This window comes from Haplochromis burtoni, unplaced genomic scaffold, assembly GCF_018398535.1.
Source record: "Haplochromis burtoni strain Fernald_Lab_line unplaced genomic scaffold, NCSU_Asbu1 Contig_54, whole genome shotgun sequence".
NCBI lineage: Eukaryota > Metazoa > Chordata > Actinopteri > Cichliformes > Cichlidae > Haplochromis > Haplochromis burtoni.
In genome coordinates, this window is record NW_024582415.1 from 1,787,590 (window position 1) to 1,809,303 (window position 21,714).

The 21,714-nt window shown below is 37.9% G+C and overlaps 3 protein-coding genes across 4 annotated transcripts in view; 2 read left to right on the top strand and 1 right to left on the bottom strand.

The window, feature by feature from the left end:
- Positions 1-327: 327 nt before the first annotated feature.
- LOC102298090 (zinc finger protein 501) lies at positions 328-4,640 on the bottom strand. Its single transcript, XM_005924505.3, has 2 exons — positions 4,120-4,640; positions 328-3,528 (listed from the first exon to the last, which is right to left on the bottom strand). The coding sequence occupies exons 1-2, from the start codon at positions 4,307-4,309 to the stop codon at positions 2,594-2,596; spliced, it is 1,125 nt and encodes a 374-aa protein (XP_005924567.1). The 5' UTR covers positions 4,310-4,640; the 3' UTR covers positions 328-2,593.
- Positions 4,641-4,877: 237 nt separating this feature from the next.
- On the top strand, positions 4,878-13,389 carry cenatac (centrosomal AT-AC splicing factor). Its single transcript, XM_005924506.2, has 11 exons — positions 4,878-5,187; positions 8,259-8,425; positions 9,004-9,102; positions 9,196-9,262; positions 9,580-9,642; positions 9,943-10,010; positions 10,120-10,234; positions 10,345-10,375; positions 10,874-10,975; positions 11,202-11,334; positions 12,047-13,389. Exons 1-11 carry the CDS (start codon positions 5,071-5,073, stop codon positions 12,153-12,155), a joined length of 1,071 nt encoding a protein of 356 aa, XP_005924568.1. The 5' UTR covers positions 4,878-5,070; the 3' UTR covers positions 12,156-13,389.
- Positions 13,390-14,121: 732 nt separating this feature from the next.
- Positions 14,122-21,714, top strand: part of LOC102298725 (protein FAM214B) — a 28,101-nt gene continuing 20,508 nt past the window's right edge. The window contains exon 1 of one of the 2 annotated variants that reach the window (XM_005924507.3): positions 14,122-14,512. The gene's annotated coding sequence lies outside the window, so the exon portion shown is untranslated. The remainder of the gene's footprint in view (positions 14,513-21,714) is intronic. The other variant, XM_005924510.3, reaches the window with a different exon arrangement.

A 21,714-nucleotide genomic window follows, 5' to 3' on the forward strand; every position in this document is an offset into this window, starting at 1 on the left:
AATTAAAACATGATGCTTTGATGTTTTTTAAGTGCATAACGGGAGGCATAGGTTAAGTTGTTATAGGTGCACAGATGCTAAAAACAGGTCATTTTGTGGGTCATAAGAACCTTGAAGCACCTAAGATATATGTGCGGGTCAAGTTTGGTTGATCACATCCTGAGCTTGTAGGACAAATTGGCAGACAGAGAAAGAAATACTAATACAAAGATTTTGTATATTATAGCTCCTCAAACCAATTCATGTTGCTGTGAGGAACAATTTGATGTTATGGAAAGATAACAGTGCTGTGGTGAGTGAAATAAAAATGCAAAACACACACAGGGATATAGTCAAACTGAGCATTTAGTGTAACATTACATAGATATACAATAATTTCAGGGCAACAAATACTGCAAAGAACAAAATAAACACAAAATGCCAAAGACTTTCAGACTGCATAGATGGCTCTGAGGATTCTTTTTGGTATCTAAATATCTATAAATGGAGATGAATACAGTAAAACAAGTTATATAGCCTAAAATACTGACTGGGCAATGCTACCTTTATTGTCTATTGTTACTTCAATAAATCAATCCCCTTAACTAATTTTAAACAGCAACTATTAACTTCCTTCATTAGTTAAACAACACGCAAGTTTGATAAAGACATAAACATGTTTTACATTTAGATCCAGCATCATGTATCTTAACTGTTTTTCTCTACAGTACACGTTACAAGAGGTTAGCTAAAATCAGCCCTTGCTATGTGCTATATATATATGTAATAGTGTATACTGGCGTGCAAATTTACTAAGTGAAAAGAAGAGAAGAGAAAAGCTAAAAAAAATAAATAAGCAAACAATACTGTAACTTCTGTAAGTATTTCAGTTTTGTTTTTTCTACCATTTGTTAACAGGGAAACTGTAACGCTGACAAGTAAAAGGCTTTCTTCACTGTGTTACCATAAAGTAGAAACATTCACATGTAACCTAATGAATGCTAGGCTGGCCTGAGGTATGTAGAGCAGCCTCAGAATAAAAACAATAAAGGCAGATATAAATATGTTGTAATTAAGAAATTCATGTTGAGGGTTTCAGTGCTTTCAAAAGTTCCACAAAGCATCTCATTCACAATTACAGCAGAAATACACTGAGAGACAGCCTGCTGTACTGCATTTCCTTTTAAATGATATAATGGATCAATAATCAGGAGCAATAAGCTAAACAGTGACTTTTTGTAATGAGAAACACCAAACATAGTCTGGCTCTAACTGCTAAACTTGTAACTGGGAACATTTCAATCCAATCACCTTGTGTCACACTGAACTGTGCACATTTTTGCTCCTCGCTAAACAAAATAAAATATCTCCAAACATCAGCTGGAGTTGTATGAAATTGTGATGGGTATTTCGCAACACTGTTACTAGATACTTTTACTTTTGGACTTTAACAAACAAACAACACCAACACAAAAAAGCAATGAAGTTACAAAACAAATATTCATGAGCTCTCGAAAAGAAGACGTACAGTTGCATACGAACATTCAGGCACACAGAGGAAAATGGCGTATACTGTTACAATTAGAGATATTTTATTTAATACAGACACTGTGGCGTGTGCATGTCTTCTTCTAAAGGCAGGAACTCTAGGCCTTCGAAGCCAGCCGAAGCAGCAAGTGGTATTAGTTTGCCAGCTGAAATTTGATCAGCTGACAAATACTGTGAACAGACTTGTAAAAAGAATTTATACGATGCAAGAGATGGATATAAAGACATGAAGGCACTTCAAGCATGAAAATCTACTATTCCAAACCCTTATGTGTTTGAAAAGGAGCTGCAGGAAGGTTTTGCTGACACGTGAGTGAATGAGCATCATGCATCACTGAGACCTAATATGCCAACATGGTCCTGACGTACACCCTCATAACAAAAGTCAACATCTACAGAAGTCATGTGGTGACTGGGTCAAGAAATCAAAACTGGGTTTTTGCAGCTACAGTCACCAAAGACATGTTTGGAGACAAGGAGGAGCAGCTTTTCATATATCAGACCCCCACAACCAATCTGCAAGGCAGAGCGAGGGGAAAACAAATCATAAATCCCTTTTACAGTCCCCTCTAAAAATCCGCTGTGGCTACGCCTTGTGTCAATGTAGTTTTCTACAAGTGGGACTTTTCCATCTGTGCTCAACGAATGAGTGTGCCATGACCCATTTGTGCCCACAGCTGATGGTTCTGCCTTATTTGTGTATCCCCTAAACAGGTTAATGCTTTTTAAAAAGTCCTAACACTTATTATCAAATGTAAGCATTGAAGTATAAGACTGAGGTGTAATTAAATATTAGTGGTTTGTTTTAGTCTTGAAGTGAAAAACTGAAACTCTATATTGTATCTATATTTGCATATACAAACACTTACCGTAGTCGAACGAATGCAGCCTTAGATACCGTATCAAGCTTGATGCATAAAAGAATCATTTCACATAATTGCTGCACACAAAATTATAAAATTATTGCCTGTGCAGATTTTGCGTGTGCTGTTTCTTTTACATATAGTCTGGCAAACGTCTGGCTTCACACATGGACTCTAATTACAAGATAGCTGCATTTGAAATGTCACATATTTTGCAAGAATACGGTTGCTCGCCCGTGTGTTTTTTTCATGTGAACCAACAGAGTAGAACGACTCCTGAGACATTTCCCGCATGTTTTGCAAGAAAAGGGCTTCTCGCCTGTGTGGATTCTGACATGAGCATCCAGTATTGACTTCTGATTAAATCTTTTACCACAGATGTTACAAGAAAATGGCTTCTCGCCCGTGTGAGTTCTTTTATGGACGTTCAGTATTGACGTCTGGTTAAATCTCTTTCCGCAAATGTTGCAAGAATACGGCCTCTCGCCTGTGTGGATTCGTTTATGAACGTTCAGTATGGATGTCTGATTGAATCTTTTACCACAGATGTTGCAAGAATATGGCCTCACGCCCGTGTGGATTCGCAGGTGTCTGATTAATTTGGAATTAAATGGAAATGTTTTTCCACAAGTGTCACATTTGAAAGACTTTTTGCTTGCGTGTGTTTTACAGTAATTCATCAACATTGCAGGATTATGTATATGATTGCCTTTGTGACTTATCTTCTGTGGTTCTGTCTCTGCATTTCCAATTGACATACAATCCTCAGGCTCGTCTTCTTTGTCAGGGCTTTTAGATAAATAGGAACTCTGAGAAAAGAGCTGGTGGTTGGTATTTAGCTCTGCTTCCTCTGAGGTTTTAATAGATATTTTGACTAAGGAATGTTTTTCTGTTGCACTTACTAATTCACTCGGAATCAATCTCAAAGTCTGATCTTCAGCGTTGTCACCTTTCTCATAAGTAAGAGGCACAATGCAAGTATCAGTCTCCTGCTTCAGTACAAGATGCTCTCTGTCCTGACTAGTGCAGAGTTCCTCTTTAACCTCTTGATCCAACCTGGGGTTCCTCTCCTGGAAAATGGGCTGCTGGTCAGAGGCAAGAACCTCCTCCTCTTTACAGGCAAGCTGATATGGGAGCTCTGGAGGGATAAGTGAAACAAACAAACAAACAAACAAACAAACAAACAAACAAACAAAAAGTTACACACTGACAAAAACTACACAGATTTTGCTACCCACCTAAAAGTTCATAAATATTCCATATACTGGTGTGTGCAATCCAATGTCAGTAACAGAAAAAAAGTAAAATAAAGAAAACTACCCAATAAAACACGTTTGAGGTGGAAGGGATTTGAAACAAATAAATAGCATTGTAGTTGCCGCTCAATTTCATGTTGCCAAATCTGATATTTTAAACAATGTTGTAGAATAAATTTCAGATTTTCTTCCGTTTTGATTGATCAAAAAACTAAAACATTTAAGAATAGAAAAAAATGCTTAGCAAACACCGACTCCCAGTTTTTCTCTCACACTGACAAAGATTATAGACTGAGGTCGGTTCGACACGTGCTGTGGTAATAGAGGCACGTTCATATTCCCATCCTCACAACCCTGTTGGGATAAAGAAAACAAACTAATAGGACTTTAAACGAACAGGATCTAATATAAGTCTAAAGCCTCCATTATTTAACTGCAAATTATATCAAACGTGTAATTAAGGTGTTGCGGACCTATCCTGGGTAACTTCACCGCAGGTTTGCAGACGATGTCCAGCAGCCTGCGCTGACGGCTGATCTCTTCTTCGTACTCGAGGATAGTTTTTTCAAAAGCGCTGAATATTTCTTCAGCAGCAGCAGCTAGTCGCTCGTTGAAAAACTGTCTAAAATGCTGAACTGAAGGCATTATTGCCTTGTTACACATATATTGTTCCCACGCACAAGTCGATGTTTACGCCACCAGCCCAGTTTCTGTTTACTTCCGCTCGGTGTCACACTAGAAGATCCGGCTTTGGAAGCGAGTTCACCCTTTCATTCCTCTCCCTCCTAGTAGTTGATGTATTCCAGTCGCTTTCACGGGGACTTTTAGTTATTTTTTTCTGCGCTGCTGTAATTATACTACGTATCTTTAAGACACTTGGCATGAGGTAGTTTCGTTAAAATGTAACGGTGGACATGCCTGAGCATCCACTCAAAGCAAATGTCTCATTAGTAGTTCTCTTTCTGAGCATGAATACTGCTGCCGTCTTTGATCTTCTCACTCTCCACGTTACTTCCATTGGCTCGTACAGTGTTCCGACACTGAAAGTCAGGCAGCTCTTCGTTCCGCCTTTACTTGTTGCCTTTTCATTTAGCAAGAAGGCTGTGCCTCTACTATCTATGATCTTACTCCGCTTTTGGTATATAGTCTACTTTAAATATGATCAATATTCATAGTACTAAAAGTCTTTTCAATGACTTTTGAAAGTCTTAACACAAAGCCCGTTCCTCTGCTTCAAGGGGGAAGTATTTCTGGACGGAACTACGTCCTGCAGCAAAGGCTAACTTACGCTAAGCTATGAGGGGTAACTGCTGTGGTGAAGGGGATACGAGATAAACAAAGATAAAACTGTTACGTTTGGTTTTAGGTCGGATCTGGTTTCATCTCGGTTTCGGTATATGTTTGGTAACTTCCACAGAATCTAAATGGGTGCACACTACTGTGCAATTTGTAGACAAACAACATTCAACGGGAAGGGACACATTTTCGGAAAAACTCATCAAAGTAGACTCAGAGTGGTTCTCCTTAAATTCACAGAAAAGGTATGCAGATTGTAGATTTTTTTTTTAACTGATATTTGATATTGAGAGTAGTCTGTGTTTTGTGCAGCATGATCTGACCCTGGTAGAAGTGATGGAGGCAAACTTGTTAAAATCCTAGATTGAACTCTTTTCCTTCTGAGTAACATTAAAAAGTATGATTCCCAAGTTGTGTAGCGAAATATTGTGAGTCCATTATCTTCTTTATTATATGTATATGATTTTAAGTCTACAGAACGGCCACCATGAGGTGCGTCAGTATTCATAATAATCATAACTCTAATACCACCAGCACGTCACGCGTAATGTGCCCTGCTTCTGATTAAGTAGCTTGAGGTCATCCTTTCATATCTAATGCACGATACAACTTAAATAACTTTAAACCATCATAATTATTATTATTAATATTATTATTATATTTTTCTGATTGTGTATTATATATTTTAACAATTTGTTTTTACTCGATATACAACATCTGTATATATCATTATGATATTACCGTTATATTTCTTTGAAATCGGACAGTAATATAGTCTGATTTATTATCATGTATATTACATATATTTTTCTTTATCAGTAAGGATTCAGACTCGTTCCCTAAAACAATTTATTTGAACAAATATTTAAACAGTTCATTTACATATGTCCTCAAATACTGTAATGTACATACTTCAGGGCTTGCAAAATCGCTAGCCCGACGTCCCGGGGCTAGCGATTTTTCCAGTCGGGCTACCAAAATCTATCTCTGCCCTGCCCGTCTGGGCTATTGTAGGAAGGAAAAATATATGTCAATGCTTTTGCATTCTTTCGGAAATGTAGCTGGGTAATTATGTCATTGGCATCGGTGAGCCACTGTCAATATGTGACATATTGAAATCGCGTTTGAATTTGCGCTTGTTTTTTGCTTTCACTTTGCAATCGCACGAACTGTGTATAGAGAGCGACAGCACTGATTGGTGAGTGATGATAATTTGCGCACCAATTCCTCTGACATCGTCTTATAATCGTTAGCTTACTATGCAAACATGACAAGTGAAATCTCCCGCAGCAAGCTTAAACATGTGAGAGGTTGATCGCGCAGAGAATCGCTGTGTGAGTGTGTGTGTGTGTGTTTGTGTGTTATGTGTGTGTGTGTGTGTGTGTGTGTGTGTGTGTGTGTGTGTGTGTGTAAAAGCAGCAGGATATATATTTTAGTTCTGCTGAGCCAAATAAGACAGGTCAGGGTGAAGAAGTGACAGCCAAAGAAAAGCTTACCACAAAACGGAAAGTTATGACAAATCAGACTATAAGGCAAAAAGAAAGTGCAGCTTTATGGTTTCATGGACAAAATAATTTCTGTGGCTGCAATATGACGAGCTATATAACCAGGGCTGCACATAAGTGGTCCGCAGGTGCGCATTCGCTGTCAAAAAAAAAAAAAACGCGCACAAGATATGAAGTTGCAACGCGTGTTTGCATACATAAGATTTTCTGGAGGAGGACAGACATTTGTTTAGAACTCTTAAAGATGTCGAAGAAGCTCCTTTAAGCAATTACTTTGGTGTTCCTCCACCTCCAAACAAATGTCAGAAGGAGTCCGAACCACAAAAGAAGCACGTATTCTCGGAAAAGTGGTTGCAGGAGGTGAGCTGGCTTCAAACAAATGATGAACGCACAGAGATGTGGTGCGGAATGTGCCGTGAAAATCCCACTCTAGCGGACAAAAACAGTGCTTTGCAACTTCTTATCTGGTGCGCGTCTTTTATTTTGACAGCGAATGCGCACATGCGGACCACTTATGTGCACCCGTGTAAATAACATAATGTTCTGCCGGGTGTGTTGTTGGTTTTCTCTCGATTTCTGAGTCGACAAGCGCCTTTGTTACTGGGACCAGTCATTTTAAGAAAGGCCCCCATTAGAACCCATGAGAAATGCAAGAAATGCATTATTGCTCAGTCTGCAATATCTTTCCCAGAACAAACACCAATTGCAAATAACATACTAAAAATAAACCTGAAAAATCTGTTTAGAACAGCGTACTATGTTGCAAAGAGTGAACTACCACTGGCAAAATTTAGCAGTCTTTGCAAACTTCAAAAAGCAAATGGCCTCGATCTTGGTTCCACTTGTCTCTTACCCGTGACTTCAGTGGAAATTTCAAATTCAGGATCTGACACAGACTGATTCATGTCCTACACAGTTCTTACAAGTTCATAGAAATTTCTGTTCAATTAGAACCAAGTATTTGAGTTGATGATTGTAATTTTTATACAATGTTGTAATTTGTTTTTCAACAATTTTTTGATTAATGTTTTGTTTCCTTTACAATATTATACTTTAATGTATAATATTGTAAAGGAAACAAAACATCAATCAAAAAATTGCTCTCTTTTTTATTCGGGCTACTTAAATTTATTTTGGGCTACCAAAAACTGAAGAGTCCCTGCCCGAAGGGCTACCAGGGATTTTGAAATTTTGAGAGCCCTGTACTTGCATAGTATGTCTTTGCATATCAGTAAATTTGGTCTATTTTTTTTGTATGTACACAGTAGTTGGAGATTTGCACATGTTAGTAGCAGTTTGGGGATTTTCTTGTTATTTATTCCTGTCCTTTTTTACCAGTGAAATAAATACATCCTCATTATAAAGTTGTTTTCAAGTCTTTGAGAGTTTTATCACATTATCTTGTATTTAGCCAATGCAGCCTTGATCTAAAACAACACAAAATCGACAATAAACACTGACATACTGCCATTAGTAAATGCCATCTTATTTAGAGATGGGAATCAACAAGGCCAATCTGAGCTGTTTAAACGTCCTCTGTGAACTACTGTTAGCTTTTCCTGAATCAGCTCTTTTAGTTCTTTTGTTTTGTAAGCATATATATAAATATATAACCCTATATAATTCAACAGCACCACAAACTACACTCTCCAAACTGATTATATATATTTTTTTAATTTGTATTTTTTAATTTGAATAATAATAAAAAGTAATATTTAAATGCAACAGTAGAATTGTGTGAAACTGTTTTAGCTCCAATCAGAGTCTAACTTTGTCAGTTTTCTATGTCTGCTTCATCCACTGTCTCCCAGGTGAAGGAAGCTCGCCGAACACTTAAGAAACCCCAAGTAGAAAAGTTTGATTGCACCCAGCACAAGCAGACATTCTGGTGCTACTGCTGTGGGTGTGAAATTGAGAAAAACGTTACAGATGGCAACATGACTGTCCTTTATGGAGGCCTGTTAGAACACATGGCCACGTGAGTCTTACTTATAAGGTTTTATTCACTGTATTTTGTTTTGTCTGGAACCATTTTGATTGCCTTTGATTGCTCAGATTTCTTCAATTTCCTTTGCTGTTTTAAAGCAATCCATGTCTGGAAAAGTGTTTTAACACATTTTCAAAAAACTGTTTTTTTTTTTTTTTTCATATAAACTGCATTTAAATGCGTATTACTTAACTGGCTGTGTATACACATGCTGTTGTAAAGAAGAAGGATAGGGTTAATTGCTTACGTGTGATGAAACAGGAAAGATCCTTAAGTGACTGATAAGACACAATCAGGAAGAAAACGCTGACGCCTGAATTACTGTTTCCATTTCTTCCTGTTTATGTGCCAACTTGCAAGTTGAGTTTTTAAAATATCTTGAAGATGTTTCCCAAACCTACACATGCAACAAAAATATGTAATATGTCCAGAGGTCACCAAGACCCATTTGACCACGAAAGATACATTTCTCAAACATTTGCTGAATGAATATAGTACACCTGCTTTATTTTTTCATATAAATTTATATGAGAGTGTATTTAAAGTTTTTCAACTATATTTTATTTCAGCCCAGAACACAGGAAGAATACACACAAGTTCTGGTGGGACAATAAAGCTGACCCGAAGTTTAGAGACAAAGTCATCGTCACAGAAGAGGAAACGGAAAGGTAGACCTACTGAGCCAAACGTATTCAGACATTATTAAAGTTTGTTTGTAAAATTAAATGTATCTGCATTGACTGTTCTGTATTTTTCTTTAGGTTTAAAGTTGAGGTGGCAAAGGCATTGGAATCATTTGTGGAGAATGAGGATGAATACATTAAACAGGTATTGCAACATTGTTTTTAAATGAACTACATATAGCATTCTGTTTTTGGAGTAGTGAAGCACAGTATTGATAAATGCTAATATAGTTACATATATAGAGGTGTTTTAAATGTTCAGTTCGATTTATTGCTGAATTATCCAGCATCTCAACATCTGAAAGTCAGCTCTGAAATGCAGATGTAGTTACTTAGAGACTGTTCTCATCCATAGAGTCATTTTTCAGCATTATTAGTGTCTTAAGGAAGGGTACATTATCCAGGTTTGAAACCTTTTGTTGGTAATTATTTTTTGTTTTCTCTCTTTTTTTGTGACTGCAGCATGCTGAGCATATACGAGCCCAGGAAAAGCATCGCCAGGAGGTCTTACAGTCGCTTTTAGAGGTTTGTTTTCCAACGATGCTGTGGCAGTATCCATCACTGTGGCATTAACTGGTGTTTGTTTGCACGTAAGATTGCAAATTCCACCATTCTTCAGCTAAATAATTGTAGGCTCCTGTTTAACTCTTGAAGAATAGTGTGGCTGGTTAACCTTTTGGTGTAAGAAGAAGGGCACGAGGTTTATATTAACATTTTTGGTAATGTTGTGTGTAAGGATTGTGATGATAAAAGCTGAAATGAAACATAATTAGATGTCAGACTTCCTCTGTGAACCACTGTTGGCTTTTCCTGAATCAATATCAGCGTGATGCAGAGCCTGAGTTGTTAAACGGACCCAACGGCACAGACTCATCTGTAGAGAACTCTGTCAGGTAAACCATTGTCACATCTGCAACACTGTAGCTATTCTACACTCTCATCAGTCTCACTTCAAATGACTTGTGTTTTTGTTTGGGGATCACCTTGTCCTTTGGGCAACAGCTCACAGTTTATGTGTCAAGGATCAGACCAGCAGGCGGGGAGCAGCTTTGTGGACTCGATGGGTGAAATGCCGTGGACTCCAGCAGGACACGGCCTGACATTCATAGGTTATCAGGTAGACTGGCAGCTTTTATTCAAAAAGTATTCACTCATCTATACATATATATGCAATGTTATCATACAAATGCAATGACCTCACATGAACGCTTTTTTTCTCTCATACAGGATTCATCGAACAGTGGAAACGTTCATACAGGTACTGTGATGTATGACTTGAGGTGGCGGTGAAAAAAAAATATATATGTGGTTGTGCAAAACAACTGCTTTTGAGAGTTACGCAGAACTTTTACTGTTCCTGCTATTTATAAAACGAATACATATAAATTCAGTATATATACTCACTGGGAACATTATTAGATTCTCCTTGCTAGTACCTTAATTCCTGGTAGCATAGATTCAACAAGGTGCTGGAAAGATTACTCAGACATTTTGGTCAATATTGAGATGATATCTTGTGATCTTGTCCCCAAACTTGTACATCAGACATCTGCTTAGTCATATTGCATGATGAATTAAAAATAAGTGCTTAATGATGTTGACCTAACTGCATTGTGTATCAGTGGACAAACCTTGGTTTCTGTTAAGCTAATACATTGTTTACTGGTTTCCTGTTGTGTTTTTCAACCTTTCTGAAGCTTCTGCATGAAACTATTTTGTCTGCTTGATGAAGCATTTTAACCTGTGTGTGCTGTAGGTGCTGTCCCTCCTTGGCTCCAAGATGATCCTGTAGAAGGGACCTCCAGAACTGCTGCAGAGCCAGAGATTGGCCCATCACTCCACGAGTTCCTCAAACATAGTAAGGACGATGCTATCATCAAATGACATGTAGCAGTGTCAAGCATTTGTTGCATCACTGTCATTTATAAGTAGCATTTTCGTAAACACTAGAGCTACAATCATGAAGCTGCTGTTGCTGGAGTTAGTGTGAGGAATTAAAAATAACATATCCACATAGACTTGTATAAAACCAGTTAAAAAAATCTGCCTGTAATGGGAGTATAATGACATCTCGCTTTTGCCAGAGGAGCAAGAGAAGCTGAGGAAGCTTCCTCCGAACAGAGTGGGGGCCAACTTCGATCACAGCTCACATACAGACGCCAACTGGCTTCCTTCCTTTGGTAGAGTGTGGAACAGCGGTCGACGCTGGCAGTCCAGGTTAGTTGACAAAGCTCTTCATTGCACCTGGTTTCCATATATGGTGTTTTGGGACATGTTTGGGCAGAGGAATGACTACAGAGACAGGAGAAAATATCATTCAGATATTTTCAGTGTTTTATGTTTGCACTGTTAGCCAATAGGCCACATGATCCTCAATGTGTCTAAAATCTATGGTGTTTATATTTGTGTTAAATTTGCTTTCATGGGGATGAAATCATGCTATCACTTTTTAAATGTTAAAGATCTCATCAACACAAGGGAAATATAGCCCACCTGTTTAGATTCATACAGAAGATCAAAATATTGTTTAATATCCACCAGATTCTTGTCGGCAAGATGCTGATGCGTTAAACGTTTTAAAGTATGACAGTCGCACGCCAAAATGACCGGTGATGTAGGAAAAGCTGACCTTCAGTGGACTTCATCTTATCATTGTTGTACTGTAGAAGATGACTTGAATACTAACACCATTTACTGCAAGTCAGACAATACTAAGTTTTGTTTCTGCATTTTTTATTTAGTGTGTAATTTTGTATTTTATCACCTGGAAACTCAGGAAAGCTGCAAAAAAAGCCTGAAACAGTTTAGCACTTTACTGCTGAGCCAAATTTGTCCATATAGGTTTTTTTCTGTTATTTGAGATTCAACTCAAGTAAATTAGCTTCTCTTGTCAATGCATGTGAATATGTTTTTGTTTTTCCCACAACAGGCACCAGTTCAGGCAAGAGGAAGGGCAGAAGCACAGACAGAAGAGGAGGAGGGAACATGGCACAGAAGGGTCAAAGAAGATAAAAACAACTGATCAGCTGAACACTTAATATTTAGCATGGCGTGTGAGAATAGAGAAGTGATAGTGATGTATATAGTGTGTGACTTGTTACTTATGGTTATAATGAGTGTTTAAGGAGCTGGACTGGAAATGTTTAGGTTGATAAGACACCTGTACATGCATGGCAGTACATGTAATTGTATTCAAACATCTTTTCAAAAACCCAAATTTCAAGTATTGCTATAAAGACATTAATTTTGTATTATAAGTATTGGCTATTCTTTATTAAAGAAAAGTAAGCTCTGTTTTTTGTTTTATTCTTTAATAAAAAAAAAATTAACTGCATGTTGCACTTATAGTATAAGTGAGGAAATTCACTTATTTAATCAACTGTAAAGACTTTTATCAAGTCCTGGATTCTGATCAGCAGTTTGCTTATGCTTAGATCTGAGGGCAATACGACTGTTACAGCAAGTAAACAGAAGGGGGCGCAAGGAGCTAAACTAAAAAGCACCTTTGTGTGCCAAGATGAAGCTAACACAGGCATGGTGCAGTTTGTCATTTTTAATGATAAGGTTCTTTTCTGTCTTTATGTGACAGGAAAATGTATGTGATTGAATACTACTGTGCTTGTTGAAGCAATGCAACTGTGAAAAATAATACACATAATAATAACAGCTGTTTTTACCAAATAATAAGGTTTCATTTCCTTTTTCAGAGAATGAATTACTGGAAAATGTTTGCAGACACCGCATGCAAATTTTGTCGCTTTTGGATAAATGTCTTTAAAAAAATCTGTCATGACTCCACCTTTGTGGTCCCATGGCCAAAACTAAAAATAATCATGCACCAAAAATATTCTGTTAATGGGAAATTTCAAAAAGAAGTTGAACAAATGATTGATACAGCAGCACTTCCTCTTGCAGTGCATTATAAATACACCAATGTTAAATATCACCTTTATTAACGCAGAACAGAGAGCACTGTGACGGTATCATAACATTAGTTGTTATGTGGTTACCACCATAATACCCATCAAGTGTACGCTGGATCTGAGAGTAATATATGAACAATAACACATCTCTATTGTGTGCCTGTGCATAAAGTTCAGATAACTTTTAAAGAACATAGGAACGCTCATATGAAACTCGGAAAAGGACATTTTCTCTTTGCCATGCACAAAGGGGAGTAATCCAATTTTCCTCAACACATGTAATTATGTGGTGCACGTTTTTTAAACTCGTGCATTAATTATTTTTTGACAGATTAGAATTGTGTGGTAATTAAAATAAGAATAAATGACTCATTGACTGATTTAGTAATTTTGAGTTTATTCAGTAACAGACACTGGGTTTATTACTAAGAGATAAAGTACTGAGAAATAACAGCCAAGAGCATCAAACTCAGTATCCCATAGTCCAGGCGCAGAGCTTAAACGCAGTCTTTTTTTTTTATCTTTTTAGGCTGCATCGTCGTCACAGAACAGTATAATCAGGCCCCAGTGTACTCTGGGTAGTTGGGCGTGGAGTTCAGTGCAGCTGCAAGGGGATACATGTTGCTGAGCTATTCTTAGCTCTGTGACAACATGCTGATTTAGAGCAAATGGAAGGAAAAGAAGGGGGTTACCTACAGTACTGAGAATTTAACCAGTGCATAAATACAAAAATAACTAAATGAATTACCACGCATCCGTGACAGTAATTACTAAAGTCTTATTTTTTAATTTTAATTTCGTGTCATGTATTATTTTAAACACTAATGGATAAAACAACTGTCGGAGCTCCAGCACAAAAAGCTATCCTTGGCACTGAAGACTAGGAGGGAAGAAAATGCACGTGTACTGGGCGGCTCTTGGGGTAATCCTTAGGCCAATCAGAGAACAGTATGTTTGAATAAATCTGCATAGTTTAAAAAACTACAAGTGATGATTGGCTAAGGAAAATCCAAGCGGCGAATCGCTTAAATGACAGGCGCTCAGCTGGTGAATAAGCCCCGCCTTTGGTATTTTTACACGCAAACCCCGGAAATCCTGTTACTTAAAGGGACAGAGGAGGAATTTAAGGCAAAGGCTGAAACAACGAAAACAGCTGGGAGTGCACGAAAAAGACTGGCACAGAGAGGAAGGGAGTTAGCTTTGTTAGCTAACAAACTATTTGGACTATAGAGTGAGAGGACGAGTTCAAGACTGTCCGAATATTTTACCTATTTGATATACGTGGTTAATGTTGCTAACATCTTTTAGCTTCGAAGTCGATTTTCGGCCCATAACATCAGCTACCTAGAAACCGACAACGCAGCAGTCAACACGGCAGACAGACAGTAGAAAGGCCAAACTCCCAGACTACACGGACGTCACTTCAGACTGCCTGGCTGTGTTTGATAATCTGAGTCTATATTTTTCGTGAGGTGAGTAGACTTCGAAATCTTGAAATGTGGCTGGTTGCCTTCCCTTTAATCTTCTGCATTGTGTGTACTTTAAAGGTAGGGGTGTGTTGAAATGGGTTAAGTTATATCCTTTGCATTGTGATCATTCATAGAGATTCCTTATCATAATTGGGAGTCTAGCAGAAGAATGAGCGAAATCCAGCCTGATCCAGCTGATGACCTGACAGTAGCTTGCATGATGTAGGGGGCGTTCCCCTGCTTTGTCTGCCTTCCTCACACTTTCTTTATGTGTGCACGGTCTGCATTGGTTGGGGACAAAGTGCTAGAATTTCCCAGTGAAATCCCAATGCATAAATCAAAATTAATAGTGTGCGTGGCATTAAAATGATTATGAGATAAAACGGTTTTTTTTGTTTGTTTTTTTTATTGTAACTGCACACTGTGCTCCTGGGATTGTGCATATATGGGCCAGGCAAGAAGGATCAACCAGCAGCGGTATATCTGTGAGATTGTGACTGTAGCTCAGCGGGTGGAGTGATGATGAACATTGTACAGCTAATAGAAGAGGGCATATAACTGATATAACTGCAGTCGGTGTATTGTTCCCTTGGATTGCACTTGGGAGTTGCATTGCATCATGCATTGAAGAGTATTGATGATGGCACAGAACCTTTGTCACATGCATATGCAAATAAATAAATAAATATATAAATGTAACAAATCAATGAGTCCTATATTGCACTGTTAATATGCTAGCTGCAGTGCACCATCTCTCATTGTCCTGACAAGCAGAGCATGAAGGCAATGACATACACATTAGGCATGTGTGTGCAGTCTCACACTGCATCATCTATAAAGAACACGTGCATATGGGAAAACAGCAGCTGTCTTACATGTATGGAAACTACAGATTTTTGCACACACTGCAGCACCAAATACAGCTGCGGCTCATTATTCTTCTTCTCTTGCTTGTCCATGCATTGCTCTGACAACCACCCCCCACTATTCTGTCTGGGAGAAAGCAGTGGGCTTTTGTCCTCAGCTGAGTGTGACGTCATGTAGATCTTTGCTGTATCCAGCCCCGAAGGCAAGATGCATGTTGTTCAGCAGGCCTGGGTCTGGGCTTGTCCCATGCTCAAACACCTTTTACTTAAGTTCCCTCATGCTTAGGTACACAAGGAAAATTAAAAAAAAAAAAAAGAAAACAAACACAAAATGAATTCAGTCTATTCAGGTGAGATAGAGAAACTTGGATAATCCTCTCACATTCAAAGAAAAGGAAGAGAGGGAGTGATCAAATACAAGAATGGATAAGTATATCAACCTCCATGCATGAAAAGAAAATAGCCAGAGGAAAGCCCCCGTTGTGTTGTTGGGGTTTTTTTCTGCTTCAAAAAATTTAGCAACCAACACATTCAGCCAAATTAAATGAAATCAAATTGCATGCTTCTGTGCATACTAAGCAGGCAAGAACGTTGAGTTAAGCAAGAGTAGGATCATTGAGTAACAGTCTGTTTTTCAATGGTAGTTTGGAGGGCCACCAGTATCTATTTAGGCTAAGGGAATGAATGGTTCTGTCGGAAGAGAATAAAATAAAGTCCACAAAAACAACATTACATACTTTTGCATACACTTTATCTTTGAGCAAATCAAAAATAACTTTTGTATCATTTGTCTTATGGTGGTTTTCATCTTTGATTGTTCTTTAGCATTTCTACCTGGCAGCAATTTGATTGTCTGTGTAAAAAGTGGGGGTGGCTATTAAATGCGTTGAGCAGATGAAGGCTTGTTGATGAAGGCTTGTTGTCAGCTCTCCAGTGTATCTCAGCAGGATTTGATGCCAGAGATTACAGATGATTGTGTGGGTTAGATCGAGTACTCAGCACTGCTCTGGGGCTATATTGATCTCTAGTGTGTATGTGTGACTGAGTGTGCCCAAGCACGACTGTGCTCTATCCTTATGGGAGCTAAATTATGTTTATTGAATAACAATAAACAAAAAAATACTAGGCATAAATTATTAGCTTTAAGAAAAGAGGAATGCAACAAATAAATTTAGATAATAAGTATGCACAAGAATTTGATGTGACTTTTGGTACTAAACCACAGAAAGCAGTGACCAGCTGACAGGAATAGTGTTTCTCATTTTAAAATGCAGGGAGACTACCACTGTTGGGTCCTCTGAATAGAGTTTTCTTTTCTTCAGTGTCACTTTGGGATTCTACTTGATAATTAAAAAAAATCTATATGCAATGGACAAGATCAAACACAAGGATGAAATCTCTGTGATCTCAGGTCGTCAGGTAGCACTGCACTGGTGGCGCATATGACTCTGGAAATGACTGCATAGGCTTGGGAATACTTCTGACAACCACTATCAGTATAACTAAACATGATTCATCCCCATATGGAAAAGATATATATAAATCTTATAACGTTTGTATCTGTCTTGTGTGAAACTTGTATGAAAAGCATACAAGAGTGAAAACAGATATAAGATCCCTTGAAAAATTATATAATGAAACTTGTATGTTTTGGATACTTACTAAAACAATATATGAAAGTAATGAGAAAGTGGCCACTTTCATGAGTAAATCATATAAGTTTTTACTATTTCTTTTCCATATGGTTCATACATCTGAAGTCAAAATTCTACAACACAAAAGAAAACAATAATAATAATACATTTTATTTAAAAGCGTCTTTTAAGACACCCAAGAACACTTAACAATAGAATGAAACACAGGACAATGTCAAGACAAAGAACAATAAAAAAATGTGAAAAAATAAAATAAATAAGATCGTCTCTGGGACTGACTTCATTTATAAAGAACGGACTAAAGTTTAAAACTATCCTGTGATTTTAATAACCAAAGTATTCTTTTTTTTCTTTTTTTTTTTTTTTAAATCTATGATTATTTTTCCCAAGGCTAAATAGGAGAGGCCACAGTTCAAAAGCCAGATTCTGTAACAGCGTATGAATCAATTAGTGCATATAGCCTGGGTAAGTTGCACATCTATGACGGTACCATTAATGCCATCCATATATCTCTTTCAGGGAAGGCCTTCAGTATTGCATAAAGATGATGTACAACCTCACTCAGAATGAGGAAACATTTTTGTTTTTAAATGTACAGCAGCTGGGCTCCTCATTTCCCAAACACTTACAAAGTGTTGTAAAAAGAAGAATTAATGCAACAGAGTAGAGAAACATGCCTTTGCCCCAGCTTTGGAAATATCCTTACCTGACTTTGTCCAGAGAGCATGTGTAAAAAGGGCTTGGTACACACATTAACCAAACTTAGCTTCAATCTTACCATTAAAGGTCACACAGTCCTCCTAACAGTCTACCAGTAAGAGGAAGTGGTTAGTTCCCTTGCAATCATACAGTGTCCCTGTGTTTCTATTACTGTAGTTTTCAGAAGAATCAATGTGGAGGTTATTGAAGAAAATGCCAAAGAATTCTGTGATCCTTGGAACAAGTTGGCAATGTTACAGTGGTGGTCACGGATAGTCAGAACTGTGACAGCTTTGCAATTATGAAGACTCAGGAATTATAAACAGGTCAAGTGTATATTAAATGTTGCTCAAGTTGCTCAAACAGCCTAAAAGTGTTCACATGTTCCAGTTTGCCTTCTTGTCAATCTAAGATTTTACTTTTGATTGCTCTTGTAAAGGGAAGATACTGCATATTATGCTGGAGTGGCTTGAATGACACATCTAAGGTTTCATCTAGAGTGGAAGCAGTTTGCAGTGACACGGTAGAGCAAAGTGAATTACATTCCAAAACTTCAAGTAACTACAGGTGAAATAACTGCTGGTGATCAGTATTGTAAAAAATAAATAAATGATCTCAAATACATGTATTTTTGTTATACCAAGCTGCTTTGGTGTCTGCTCTAAGTTAAGTATGTAACATCTTTTGTAAATGACAGACATGTCTCCAATTCTGTGTATACGTGTGTTATATAGGCTTTATATGGGCATTCTAAATAACTATGCAAATAGACAAACCAAAAATTATTGTTGCAGTATGTACAGCTCTAGAAGAAACATAATGATGCATTTTAAAACTACCTTAAATAGTTACCAATTAACTTCACAAAAAGTGTGTTAAGCAATAATAGGAATTGAAGATACTCAGTAGGTTTTTCGACACATGTTGGAGAATTACACAGTTGCGTTTTTTGGCTTAGGGTAAACTCAAACGAACTCCATGATGTTGAGATCAGTGCTTAGGCCTTACCCATCTGTTACAGAACACTCTGATTTTCTTGCCACCGAACATAGTTTTTATGACACTGAGTGCAGATTGAATTTGGATAAAGTCACAAGCTTCCATGATGGTATTGCATCATCTAAAGTACTTGAAGCATTTGTAAATTACTCTAAGCTGTTCGTCCCACATTGCTGCTTGCTTGCTTTACATCTTAGAGGCTCAACCAAGACAAGTTCAAACTTTTGTTCCTTCTGAGAAAATATCTCCTAACCTAGACCTTTTCAAGACCATTGACAACACAGTTGTGTTGCCAAGTTTGATAAATGACCTAGGAATGACCGTGGTATTGATAGATTGTTAAGCTCTGCAAATATTGGTGTGGCAGGCCACTCCTGTTGATGTATTTGCCTCCCTCCTTGCAATGGAGGTTGCTTAAGTGTCATCAGGCTTTCATAACTAATCTAGTAAACTGTTGCCTTTTTGCTGTTAAACCTCCCAAGTTTCTCCATAGCACTTCTTTGTTCTTTACAAAGGCATTCTGTTTCTGCCTATATCTAGTTTAAAACTCTAATGTTAACTTAAAGGGAAGCAAGGAAAACTGCTCCTTGTTACCACAAAGCTTATGTTCTCTTCTGAGTTTTACCCTCTTCTTCACCCTCTTCTGTTCTTGGTCCAAGGTGGTGGAATGAGCTATTGGAAACAAAAGAGCTTTCATTGCAGGAAAATCTTTCTCATTGTTGTATATGTCTGAAAGTGTCAAACTTATCTTGATCTTTGACCCAAATATTATGAGAATTTAAATGGATGTTCCTCCACATAAGTGAAAAAGAAAGCTGCAAGGCACCAGTGAAACAGATTAATCATCTAAAGCAGTCTGGCTGAGCTGGTCCTGTGCGGTATCGTTTTGAGCTGGTGGCTCCATCCCCAGTATCCCCTGAAACAGGAGGTGAGGCAATACAAAAGAACTGATTGAATCAGGATGGGATACTATCCTGTCATCTGCAGCCACTGCTGAGCCTCATGAGGGTCTGAAGGAGAACAATGGATTTTGTTGCTGCTGCAGCTCACCTGCTCCAAGGTTTGAGCTGTTGTGCATTTAGCGATACTCTTCTGTGTATACTGATTGCTATTTGAGTTATTGTTGCCCTATTACCTTGAAGCAATCTGGCCATTCTCCTCTGACCTCTGACATGAACAACAAATTTGTACCCACTGCTAGTCACTAGATATTCTCTCTTTTTCATCATTCTTTGTAAACCGTAGATGTGACTGTGCTTGAAAATCTGAAATACCAGAACAGCCTGTCTGGCACAAGCAGCATCACCATATAACGAGTCACTTAAGTCACCTTCCTTTCCCTTTCTGTTGCTCTGTTTCAACTTCAACAGGTCATCTTGACCAGGTCTTCATGCCTAACTGCCATAAAATATGGTTATAAGATCTTTACATTTACAAGTAGCTGAACAGATATATCTAAAGAAGTGGCCAAAGAGTTATCATTTAGCATTTATAAATAAGTCTCCTTGAACAAAACATATAAACGCATTGTATTAATGTAGTCTTGTGAGTTAGTCTTGGAAAGAAGACGTGTAATCCTGTGCATGATATCGGTCACTTATGAGCTTTCCATTTTGTTCTTATTGTGTTGCCATTACTCAGGGGAACAAGTGTAGCATCAAAGCCCTCCATGTGTGCATAGTACATATTCCCATCTGTCTTGTGGATTCTGGGTATGTAGGACACGCCTGACTTGCATGAAATTTTACACTAAATTAAAAAAATGACTCCAAGGCAGCGACGCAGAGCTGATGTTTGCAGTATACCTGTATAGTGTAATTGGAAGTATGTAGGGTTTAATTTAAACAGTCTATTGTACATCACCTACCAAGCCTTAGGTCTGCCAACATTAAACAAATATCCACAACAGTGTATTTCCTACAGCCTTGAGAGCATTGTAGCACTTTGTGTTGTTTGTATTTCTAAAATAGGCCTATAAGTGATTATCTCTGACTTTGTGTACTAATGGTTTGGTTGTGTTGGTATGCCATGAAACAAATGTTCTGTCTGTATGTGTGTATTACTGGCTCACCTTGCATGTCTCACCAGAGCAAGGGAAAAGCTTTTTTGTTTTCTCCATACTGCATTGATAGTTCTGAGCAGGATCCCTTCTGTGTATAGCCTGATTCAACATGCAGGACAAGCAGCCACCAATTAGGCTGAAGTGGACACAGGAATTATAGCAAAGGAGAGAGCAGAGGAATGACGTGCAGTAAACTTGAGCCAGGAGTCACAACGACGCAGCTTGTGACTTACTCAGCCATCAGGGTGGCTGTCCTGTATGTTTGGTCAGTTTTCTATAGACACTCCACTCCCACTGCCTGGTTTTCTTTGGCAATGGATAATGATCCTGATACAACTCTAATATGTCCCCATATTTTTACTTTGTGGCATAATATTCACAATATTATTTCCACTCCCCTGACTGCTTTATAATTTGAGTTGGAGTTTGTTTATTGGCCTGATGGGGAAAAAAAATATTGCTCATAGTTCTCCTCATTTCTGCTCTACCTACACATTGTTTTTACAAAAAAGAAATTTGCTGCTTGCTATTTATAACACCACAGACCCGATGTACGCAAATAGTGAATGTAAAATGGATTTACAAGTGTGTCAGTGTAGAGAGATTATTTTTGATCTCTCTAGACTGACTTTATTATGCTAAAATACATTTTTGGAACCAGATCATGTTTATTTTTAATGAAAGTATCTTAAAGTGGGTGTAGCCTAAAACAGAGAGCTGCAGTTATATTGCCAAAGCTTCTCATTATTAAGTTCTGCTTAATAACCACAAATGCGTGTGTGGATGTGTGTTAAATGGATCTCAGGATTAACCCTAGTCAGACGTCACTCTCTACTTTACACTGAAACATCACCGACATTTAAGTTGATGAGACGTCCTATGAATGTGTGTCTACCAACATGCTGTTATGCGACTGAATTCAAC

What these genes read in the sequence shown, in the direction of transcription:
- LOC102298090 (XM_005924505.3), bottom strand. Translation starts at nt 4,309, where the DNA reads ATGTGTAACAAGGCAATAATGCCTTCAGTTCAGCATTTTAGACAGTTT. An exon ending in GGTGAAGTTACCCAGGATAG is followed by an intron (nt 3,529 to 4,119) that starts GTCCGCAACACC and finishes TTATCCCTCCAG; the next exon opens with AGCTCCCATATCAGCTTGCC.
- cenatac (XM_005924506.2), top strand. Translation starts at nt 5,071, where the DNA reads ATGGGTGCACACTACTGTGCAATTTGTAGACAAACAACATTCAACGGG. An exon ending in CTGTTAGAACACATGGCCAC is followed by an intron (nt 8,426 to 9,003) that starts GTGAGTCTTACT and finishes ATTTTATTTCAG; the next exon opens with CCCAGAACACAGGAAGAATA. An exon ending in TCTGTAGAGAACTCTGTCAG is followed by an intron (nt 10,011 to 10,119) that starts GTAAACCATTGT and finishes TTTGGGCAACAG; the next exon opens with CTCACAGTTTATGTGTCAAG.